At 33.9% G+C, this 11,504-nt stretch overlaps 1 protein-coding gene across 3 annotated transcripts in view; it reads right to left on the bottom strand.

The window, feature by feature from the left end:
- Positions 1 to 6,402, bottom strand: part of LOC138711998 (biorientation of chromosomes in cell division protein 1-like 1) — a 53,496-nt gene extending 47,094 nt beyond the window's left edge. For all 3 annotated transcript variants that reach the window (XM_069843349.1, XM_069843348.1, XM_069843346.1), the window contains exon 1: positions 6,148 to 6,402. Coding sequence is in view for 2 of the 3 variants with exons in the window: in XM_069843348.1 (XP_069699449.1) it covers positions 6,148 to 6,276 (129 nt within the window). In the remaining variant the exon portion in view is untranslated. The remainder of the gene's footprint in view (positions 1 to 6,147) is intronic.
- Between the last annotated feature and the right edge of the window lie 5,102 nt (positions 6,403 to 11,504).

Below are 11,504 nucleotides of genomic sequence, written 5' to 3' on the forward strand. Positions count from 1 at the left end.
GTCTTTTGAGCGAGAGAAGGACAATGCCACTTACTGATGTTGTCTGCTATGCAGATGTTACAGATTGGATTATCAATTATAAGAGAAGAACATATTGTTCCAAAATGTAATTGTTGCTTTTATATCCCTCTTCTTTTATGCGTATTAAACCTAAATTTGCATTTTATCCTCACATTATAATAAACATGTTGTGTTCACTATGAGAGAAAGTTGAAAGACTCTTGCACTGGACAAAACAAAAACAATACAGTGTTAAATAGTTTAATGTGTATTATTCCCTCATTGTCAAATGACTCTATTCAACATTATTTCCTTGTTCCTGGACATACCTACTTACCCAGTGACCGAGATTTTGGCACGAAAGAAAAGAAAATCCGAAAAACAGATCATATTTATACACCTGACCAGTGGCATGGAGTTGTGAAAAATGCCAGAGTCTAAATCCTGTTTAAGTTCATTCCAATGACGACAGAAGATTTCAGGGATTTTCAGCAGTTGAACAGTAAAATAGTAAAGGGTGGTGTTGCAGTAACTAGTGTTAGTTTTAATATTAGGAAATAAATGCTGTGAAATTTGATAAACAACCAGGCATACTCTTCTTCAAACACACCTATTTTGACATGGAAGAGTGGCATGGATTGGAACTCTTCAAGAAGATGCCAGATCGTCACTCCAAAACCAGGAGAGAACCTGTGGCTGATCATCCTTGTATGACTAAACTTCTTGAGGAAATACCACTACTCTATCCACACAGAAGACTCATATCAGTCCTGAAGTTAAAAGGTCTCATGGCAATAATGCCATATATTCCTCCAATTTTTCATGGTGTTTACTAAAAAACTAAAATACACAGAAATATTGGACAGTGAAGATACTCCAGAAAAGATATGAAGTTGTTTGTCTATAGTTGATATGTAAGGCTGTTAGTATGATTTACACTCAGGCAACAGTATTTAAAATAGGATAAAACTATTTTATGTGCGAGTATAAAATTTGTGGTTTTCCTTAATTTTTGTACTAATTATACCATACAAGGTCATAAACAAAGCTATTCACATTGACATTTATATTTTCCCATTTGCATAATTTACTTAACAATAAGTTAAGAAAAAAGTTACCCCTTTATTGCACAAATAATGACTCAATACATTTATTTCCATTTCTTGTCAAAGTGGCATAGCTCCCTCTCTCATTAGACCCCTCAATTTTTCAGATTTTTTTCCTCTATGTTCGAGGGATCTCAGTCTTACGTCTTTACCGTGTTTTTTTTACTATTTAATTAGAGGAAAATATATAATAAAACAATTACCTGTTTTATATTGTAAACCAAAAAAGTCAAATTAAATTTTATAAATTAGGGCCTATGTACAGTTTTTATAAAAATGTTTATTCAAAAGTTGTTACGGGCATAACACTTGATATGGTCTATATAGCTTTATATTACTGCACAGTCAACAGAGCATTAAAATAGACATTCATCCATAAGTGTGCAGCGGTGGTGTGTGGTGGCTGGAAGCACCTCATTTGATAACAGAGTCAGATATTCATAGTCCCTTAAGTTAGCATATATATATATATATATATATATCATGCAAATTACAATTACAGTAACCACCTACCTTTGTCATAAATGATATTGGAAATGATGTCCTTGTGCTACCACACATCTCTTACACCTTTTAAGAAAATTTACATTAACATGCATTAGTTCTTCTTATAAAATTGCTGAAATTTCCCTTCTTATATTGTCTTTCAGTTCTTTCAATGTATGGAGGGTACTCTGGTACACTTTATTTTTAAGTTCCCCAAACAGAGATCGAATACAGTAAAATCTGGGATTCGCGCAGAACATATTCCCTTACTGATGATCATGTCTTAAAAAATTTCTGCAATTAATGCTAACAAGAGCTGAGTTGTATGCGCTGTGGTGGAGTCTTGTTGAAAAAATCCCCATGTACAATTGTACAGTCTTAGAAAAAAGTTTTGTTGCACAGATTCTTTGTAAGTTCCAGAAAGAAGGCAGTGTGCATGATCAGAGGATGTGTGACCTGAGTCATAAGAGAAGGATTAGCTGACGTAATAAAATTAGTTTTGTTTCGTTCTATGTCTGATCATGCGCACTGCCTCCTTTCTGGGACTTATGAAGTATCTATGCAACAGAACTTTTTTCTAAGACTGTACATATGTCAGATAATTTTCTAGGAATGGTTAATTATGTTATGCCTGTACTCTCAGCATTCAAGATATTTGAAAAAAATATAGGCTCACATAATCCTGTAAGCATTCACTGTGCACCATACATCAATTTTGTGGTCATGAAATGGCATTCTGTGTACAAGATCAGGTTTTTCTGCACTCCAGTATCTGTTGTTCTTTGTCGCTACATGATCATATAAATAAAACCATGCTTCATCCGTGAAAAAAAATTAATGGAGTTATTATTAACATTATCCAATATCCAATTGCAAAAATTTACTCTACTTACATTATCACGTGGCTGCAATTCTTGAACAAATAAAGTGGTACATGACTATTTTTCGTTAGACACATTAATTTCGAATCTTACTGTGAATATTCTTGTAATACCATATAGGCTATGTGGTTTCTATTTATGGGGGAACTTAAAAAATAAATAAAATAAAGTGTATTCGAATAACCTGCATATGTTGGAAGAAATGAAATACAAAATAAGAATGAAAACTGCAGCAATGTCAGAAGTAAGCTTATAGCTATTGTGTGATAATGCAAGTTTTCTTAAAAGGTGTGAGAGTTGTATGGGAGTACAAGAACATCATTTCCATCTTCTAAGACAAAAGGTAGGCAGTTACTGTTATTGCAATATACATGAGAAATCTATGCACTTGACTTAAGGACCTATGAATATATCTGACTGCTGGCAAGCAGCCACCACAACCCACCACACACTCACAGATGAATATTTATTTGAGGGCTCTGCATGTAAGTTCATAGCCTATTTTTTTTTTTTTTTTTTGTAAAGGAAAAATAATGTGAAATACATGTTCAGGAATTATGCAATAATAATGTCTTTCAGCAATTACTAGGTGACCATTTTGTACGTGGAACGTAAACACCGGCACTGCGATCTTATGTTGTTACTCTATTGGAAAGAGAAAGACATGGCCTACGACTAGAATAAGAGATGTTGTTACTCTGTTAGAAAGAGAAAGACATAGTCTATGACTAGAATAAGAGAGCACTCGTACTGCACAGGTGATGCAACATCATAGCACTGTGTATTAGTATAAGCAACTGTCGTTCCGGGAGAGAATCCCTAGGAAAGTATTGGTGGGACATTTTGAAGGAAGAAGGATGGTGGGAAGAGATGGTACAGAAGGATGCAAGGGAACTACTAGGTGTCAGGAATTGGATAAAAATGGCTAGAAACAGAGATGAGTGGAAGGCTTTAATTGGGGAGGCCAGGATCGAAGACGGACCGAACTGCCATAGGAAGAAGAACTGCCGTTCCACAAACAAAATGGTCGGGTAAAAAAACACTTCTGTTATAAGCTTATGCTTAATGTATTTTTTTAATACACTGAACTAAAACATGTAGTTTAGGTTTCTAAACAGTTCAACGGCTAACACTACAAAAATAAACATCAGCTAAAAATATGATTGATATCTTCAATTACGATATTACGAGTAGTTAAAATGTTTTGATTATTAGTTAACTGGATGATTTACTAGTTCATTTATTTTCTAAGGACAGGTACACTGATGTGTATCACTGACCAAAATACAACCTCTGGATAAAATTAGTAAATCTACAATAATAAAGATAAAAAAAATAACAAAAAAATAGGCCTAGGCCTACTAAAACTTGCAATATAACTCTAAACACAAATCTGAAATAAATAAAAATAGATAATGTCGTTAAATTTTATGGTGTCCCAAAGAGTAGGCCTAGAACAGAGTTTCCCAGATTGTGGTTCGCCGACATTTTTCCCTAATGGCGGATTTTGAGGTTACTGTTTTTTTTTTATTAGTATTGTAGCCTACATATTATTATTACAAGTTTCATCTGGAATATCGAAATGTAGTAATGTGGATTAGACATATCATTTTTAGTCCTTTGAAATGAAGTGTGTGTTTAGATAATGACAGGAAGTAGCTTACTCAGTCTGTTTTAAGGAGAATAGTATGAAATCTTCTCTACTTAAATGCCATTTCTACTGATTTTCAATTACTGAAAAGTTACAAAATTTTAAGCAGTTCCCAGTGTTAGTGAATAAAACCATAACAGCCTTATTATCAGTACCTTTTCAACCACATATTTCAGCAAGAGGGTCTCTTTATTCATATACCTATTTAAAAAATAAATCCAAAAATAGACTTCGTGCTGAAAGTGATCTGAGGTTTCCTTTAATTTCTTTGGTTCCTGACTTCCAAGCTCTATACCATCAAAAATAACCGTGTCCTTCTCATTGAATGCCAAATGAAGAGGTAAGTGACTCTATAATGAAAAATGTTTAGGTTAAGAGAGACGTTTAAAATATTAGAACTACTCTGGAACTTAAGCCCACATGAAATTCTGTCACAACATAACACATTTCAATAATATACCTATCAATAAAGTAATTTTCAGTGTATGTTTAAGCTAAATTAAAATATGTGAACTCTAATAATGTGACTTTAAAAGTAGGAAAATGCCTACTATATTATTAAGTTGTTTATTTGATTTCAGTACCCGTATGTTTTAAATGCAAAATAAATGCAAGTAGGCCTATATATATTTTTTAACATAGCCTATGTAATTTCTTCAATAGTTTACGTGTTATTGCATCATTTTTGGAGGGGAATCCTAAGGTAGGCCTATTTACTGTAACTATAGCAACTTTAAGTCAATTTAAAGTTGTCAAATATAATTTATATTAATGAATGGTTCGCCCAATTCAGATCTTTGTGAAAGGGATTCATGAGTCGAAAAAATTTGGGAACCATTGGCCTAGAACATAGGCCTACTTTCTTCTGATGCACCCCGGGCATCTCTGATGGCAAAAAGACCTTAAATATGAGATACAATCTTAAAGGTATGTTGATAATTGTCATTTTGGTTTCACTTTTATGGAACACCCTTCAGAAGAGTGTTGGAAAAATTCTTGTTTCAAATTTTCTACGGTATATTTAAAAGACAAATGCAAGTGCAGGCTATTGATACATGTAACTTCTATTTTCTGGTAGCTTTTATTTTTGTAGTATATAGAAATTATAATTTTATTTCCTACAGCCTATAGCTACTGCAGGAGTGAGAAGTATCTAACACATGATGCTGTGTGGTGTTACTAGACCATTTCATTTTCTTTAGGGCCTACATGTAGCAATGAACATAACAGTTTTAAAAATAAAATAAGTGCAGGATTTAGAACAATATTCCTATAATGTCTGTCTGACAATCACTCTCACCTCATGAAATGCTAATTATCTTTAGATTAGGAAGAAAAAGTTAGAGAACTAATTTGAAGAAACGTTGAATTTATAAGGGGTTTGGGTTTTCTGCGGAGATGCAGTTGATCGCATATGCAAGGCATAATAAAAACCTAAACTAACGAAAACTAATCTGTCACAGATTCGTATATGCAAGGTGTATATGCGGAGTACAAAGGGAATTACTTCAGCCCTAATTTATTTAGCCTTTAATTTTGTATATCGAAGTTTGCAGACAACTAAATAATCAGTTAAATCAAAAGAAAGAAATTAGACTATGATCTAATGTAATTCTATCAATAAACTGGAACCTAATAGTTTCAATCGCTATGCTGGATCCCGTATTCTAGACTTAATGGAAGCAAATGTTCAATTTCATCTTTATTTTATTTGTGATTTTAGTATAAATAAGTATTTCAATTAAACGGTCAACTATTGTTACCCCCAATGTTTACTACATAATACAGGTCTATGCAGTTTACTGACAGTATGTAATGAAATAGTTTTTTGAAATGTAACTAAACCTGTACTTTGTCTGACACACATTAGAATTCTGTTGTGGAGGGCATATATATCACTGTAATGTAACTTACTGACACTTACATTATATGGAAATAAGTATACCAAATTCACTAATATACTTTTCACCTAGTGTCCTTGATTGGCAAACAAATAATTAAAAAAGAAACACCAAGAACTTACCTTTGTATCTACATCTGCTAAACACTCCTTTCGAAACTGATCAAAAATTCCTTGAGATTTTAGCTGATGGACGATTTTATCAATCATTCTCGAATCTCCTGGAGGGTACTGCATCATTCCTACTTCCATTATTATGATTGTTAATCACCTTTGTTAAATTGTGTAATAAATCACAGTAGCTTTATTGATACACCTCACCCTACATCACAACAAAGGCCTGCAGTCATATTTAATATTCGACCAATTCGATAGTATCGATACTTGAAATAATCGACATGGCAGAATGTATACTTTACTTCGAATATATTATTCCATGTAATCGACATTCGAGATGTAATTTACATACTGCACGGCCGACTTGATGCTGGCATTGAACTCTATGCATTCATCGATGAATATGTGGATATTCGTTAGGGTACGTACACGTTGGAGCGACGATAAACGATAAAAGAAGCAGCGCTGGTATATCAGAGAGAATTGAAGCACAGTCTACTATATACAGTCGCGAAGCTTGAGGTGTTTTTTTTGCAAATCTCGTGATAAAGCGCTCCAAGCGGTTAGAAACTAGAAACAATAGACTGTCCATGGTCGACTTTGGACTGTGTCGTATTTCTATCGAGTGTTAGGTCGTTGCGTATTTCACATTGATGCTTGTGAAATGTTCGTTATCGGTTGTAATGAAAATGTTAATGGCTAAAATATAATAATTGGAATAATAATATGGGAAAGGAGGAGACGTTTATAGTGCTATAAATTGTAGCAACAGTAAGAGAAAGAGGCCAGAGTTATCCTTTTTCCGATTTCCGAAAGATTCAGAAAGGTTCCTGGGTTTCCACAAGAATGCTGTGCAGAAACAAAACTCTAATTTTGAAGTTCATTGTGACTGTTGGAATACATTAGGTCCTTAAATTTCACAATGAAATGTTTCAGTCTAACCGAAAGGACATTAGATACCGGTTAAAGTTCTGTCACTTAGGCTGCTGAATTTCCAGAGAAATAAAGGTTAGGTCTACTTTTTTTTTTTTCACAGGATATATTTTTTAATTGTAGCTATTAATTTTGTTATTATTTTTATGTGTTATTTTACTAAAGACGTAGAAACATTAAGTTTGTTTTCATGAAATTTATTGATCACGTTTTATTTTCAATTCTGGTGGGATTATTTTTGCTTAGGCCTACTTTTTTTTGTCAAAGGATATGTTTTTAATTATAGCTGTTAATTTTGTTGTTATTTTTATTTGTTGCTTTACTAGAGACGTAGAAAAAGTTTGTTACAATAAAATTTATTGATCACGTTTTATTTCCAATTCTGGTATGATTATTATTGCTTAACCTCATCCCACTTTGTTAACTACGTAAGCCTACACTACAAGTACCGGTACACGTAAGTTACTCCAGTAATTCATATTTCCATTATTATTGTTGTAAAGGGAAATGAAAATTAATATTTATTGGTTTCATAGTTAATTATCGCTATAATCTTGAATGAGTGAAGCTATTGTAGTAAATTTCAGTTCGTTTTGCACAAACAAAAATTATATTAACTTTTTTCCTGCAGGTATCTTCGAGTTTATGGTGGAATTTAATATACTTCATTAAAATAATAAATTAACTTTATGCATTTAATATTTCAATAATGGAAGGAAGGTGTTAATTTCTCCAAAAGAACACGACAACGAAAGTGTAACATATTTTGTCGTCTGCTAGGAGACAGATCTGCGATGATGAGGCGATAGTAGCGATCCTAGTGGTGGGCAACTACCCCTGGTTGCATTTTTACTACATATTGAGCTTCGCGACTGTATATAGTAGACTGTGATTGAAGCATGCATTGTCATTGAGGTGTGCATATTGGAGTAACGATAAAAGCGAAGATACACGATAAAAGCGACGAAAAAGAAAAGCACCATTTTCTTCGCTCTTGTCGTTTGTATGATCTCTGATTAAGATAATATTAATCTGTATAATTACCGGTGGTTGTCAATATATCCGAATATTAATCGATTTATTAGTTGGCCATGGAATTGTATAGCCATGATCTGCTTATAAGCACTGATATATTGGAGCTTAATAATTTATTAGTGAGTTTCTGACGCAGAATTATAATCTGATACTATTATTTTTAAACGTGTTTCAAGTGATAATGTTAGTAGCATAATTAACTCTTTATATTATGGATAAATCTTAAATTTCCTTTTGGTCCTATTTGTTGACATGGTTTCTATGGACAAGAATCATACAATTTATTACGGATATAACTAATGAAATATTGTGGTCTTGTGGACAACTGTGTTATGTAAGAGTTTAATTCCTGTTATATTTCTTACGACTTTTGAAGATATTATCAATTTCTAGTGAATATTTAAGTTTTTTTTACGTGTTTCTAATTTAGGTAAACAAACTATTGTATATATATACTTTTTTTAAGACTTATTGATCGACCTCATTGTAATATTTTATGTCTTTTGCTGAAATTTGTGATGGTTTTGTGTAATTATGGACGATACTCCCACAACTTCAAATAGTATGCACAATACAAAATCCTTCGTAAATTGTAAAATCTGTCATAAACAGTTCACAACCAGAGGAATTCATATTCACATCAATCGATGTCATAATAACGACTCTTTATCCCAAACTGTTTCTAATGAAGAAACTACTCTTAATATTCAAAATTCAGATAAAAATGTATCGCCTAAGAATTTAAGTAAATGTGAAATATGTGGCCGTCTTTTTAAAAGCGTTAACCGTCATATTGTACGTGCCCATCCTGAAGTACATAGAAATATCATCAATCACTCATATAATGATCCTGTACTCAACAATGAATTCACAAATTCTTCGTCTCAGCCCGTTCCTTCTACATCTTCAACGTCTGAAGTACGTGGAAACATTCTCAATCAGTCATAATATGATCCTGTACTCAACATTAAATTCACAAATTCGTCGTCTCAGCCTGTTTCTTCTACATCTTCTACGTCTGATTCCCTACATGATAATTTTGATCTTCAGTATTGGGATACACAATTCAACACCTTAGCTTGTTTAGATGTCTCAGACAATGCCGTCTTTGATAAATGTGTTGAAAAAATATTGTCACTACCTTAAACAATCAGTGTCTCAATGTAAAGGGCCCCAACATCCTGCAACAACTTATTACAAAAAACGGCAAGCTAGGAAAAATAATCCAGATGGTATTACTTATAAACAGTCAAGCAATCCTAAAAATAGAAGTAAGAAGAATTCTGAGAGAAGGAAGAACAAATACGCTTATGATTTAGCACAATTTAATTATTACTTCCAACGTCGGAAAATTGTGCGGCATGTATTATCCTCTAAAGGTCCTATGCAATGTAAGTTACCCGTTTCTTCGGTATACGAATATTACAATAATTTATATGGTGTCGCCGACAATTGCACACTTGATAACTATCAGTCATCTTCGGTATCCAATTATTCAGATCCTGACAATATTATCATCACCCTGAAGATATTGCATTTGCATGTAAGGGTATCAAGGTTGACACTGCACCAGGTGAAGATGGAGTCAGAATGAAGGTCATTAAAGAGCTTCGTTTATATAAATCTCTTTCATTGATTGCCACATATATGCTCCGTTGGGGACATGTTCCGCCGTGCCTTCGACGTGCACGCACAATTCTGATTTATAAGGATGGCGATCCAGATATTCTTAAGAACTGGCGTCCAGTTACGATCTATTCTGTTCTGCGCAGAATTATTGAGCGTGTATTAGATATCAAGTTACGATCTTATCTTGATTTAAATCTTAACCAGCGAGGTTTTATGTCTGGTCCAGGTGTTTTCCTAAATTCCTCTATTGTTAATAGATGCCTTAAGGATTCAAAAGTTAATAAAAAGGATTGTTGTGTAGTTTTTCTGGACATCTCTAAGGCGTTTGATCATGTCTCTCATCAACACATTGAACAAACCCTCAATGCTATGCCTATACCTCCAAACCTCAAGACTCTTATAACATCGCTTTTAATAGGAAATTCTACTACTATCACTATTAATAAAACTACAAAGACAGCCCCTATAATGATCAAGCAAGGAGTTGCACAGGGGGCTCCACTCTTACCAATTCTATTCAATGTTGCCATTGACTTCGTGATGAAGGAATTAAGCCAAAGTAATATCTCTGAAGAATATGGATACCATATATCATCTCAATTAAATAATCTTTCCATTCTTGCATTTGCGGATGATCTAGTATTATTGTGTAAAAATAAATCTGCCGCTCAATATTCAACATCGCTGACTATGAATTCCTTAGCTAGAATTGGTCTTGAAGTAAATCCGCATAAAAGTAATGTTATACACCTACGTAAAGGATGTCTCTGCTCTGATTCCCTCACCTTGATCGATGGACAAGAAATATCTTGCATCAAATCGGATGAAGTTATAAGATATCTTGGCATTACTTTTAATGATGAAATAAAATTTAATGCGGCGCAACTAATTGAAAAACTGACAAAAAATCTTAATCAGCTGGTCACTTCACCCTTACTCATGCCTGACTAAAAGATAAATATATTAAATCAATATATCTGGCCTCAGTTGGTTTACCCCTTCCAATGTGCTCCTTTAAAAGATCTTAAAGTCAAATTTCTATCTGATATTGACAAATTAGTTCGCAGCGCTGTTAAGGAAATAATTAACATTCCTACTGACACCCCGGGTGGTATGTTGTATGCACCAAGAAGATTGCGAGGTTTAGGATTATTTAAAGCCCAGTGGGAAGCTTACCTTCAGCACTTAAATATTTGTCAAAGACTTTTACACGTTGACAGTCCTCATGTAGCAGCCACTCGAAATCTTCCAAACGAAATTGAACATTGCATCAAACAATTACCAATTGCCTTCGATTGCTCTGAACGTATTTCTTCTCAAAAACTAAGAAAAGCATTGCGTGAAAATTCTTTTCATCAATGGAACAAATTGAAAAGTAAAGGTTTGGAAGTTGTTTTCTATTCTCACTGGAAGAAAGGTAATTCGTGGATCTCAACCAAAAAGGGACTTTCGAGCAGTCAGTGGACGCAAGCCATTAAGATGAACTGTAATACAATACCTGTACGTACTCTCCCTGGTAGAACTCTTGACTCAACCCGTTGCAAAAGATGCGACGAGCAAGAAACGCTTCCTCACGTCTTGGGTTTCTGCCATCATGGAGAATTGCTCCGAATCAACAGACATAATACGGTTCGTTCTCTCATCGCAGCTTCAATCCGTCAGAATGCTTCCTATGAGGTTTATGAGGAGGTTGGTTGCATCTCTTCTGATGGCTCTACTAGACGGGCTGATATCATCATAATTGATCGGCAGAAGGATAAGGGTGT

The sequence above is a fragment of the Periplaneta americana genome, chromosome 13, assembly GCF_040183065.1.
Source record: "Periplaneta americana isolate PAMFEO1 chromosome 13, P.americana_PAMFEO1_priV1, whole genome shotgun sequence".
NCBI classification, from domain to species: Eukaryota; Metazoa; Arthropoda; class Insecta; order Blattodea; family Blattidae; genus Periplaneta; species Periplaneta americana.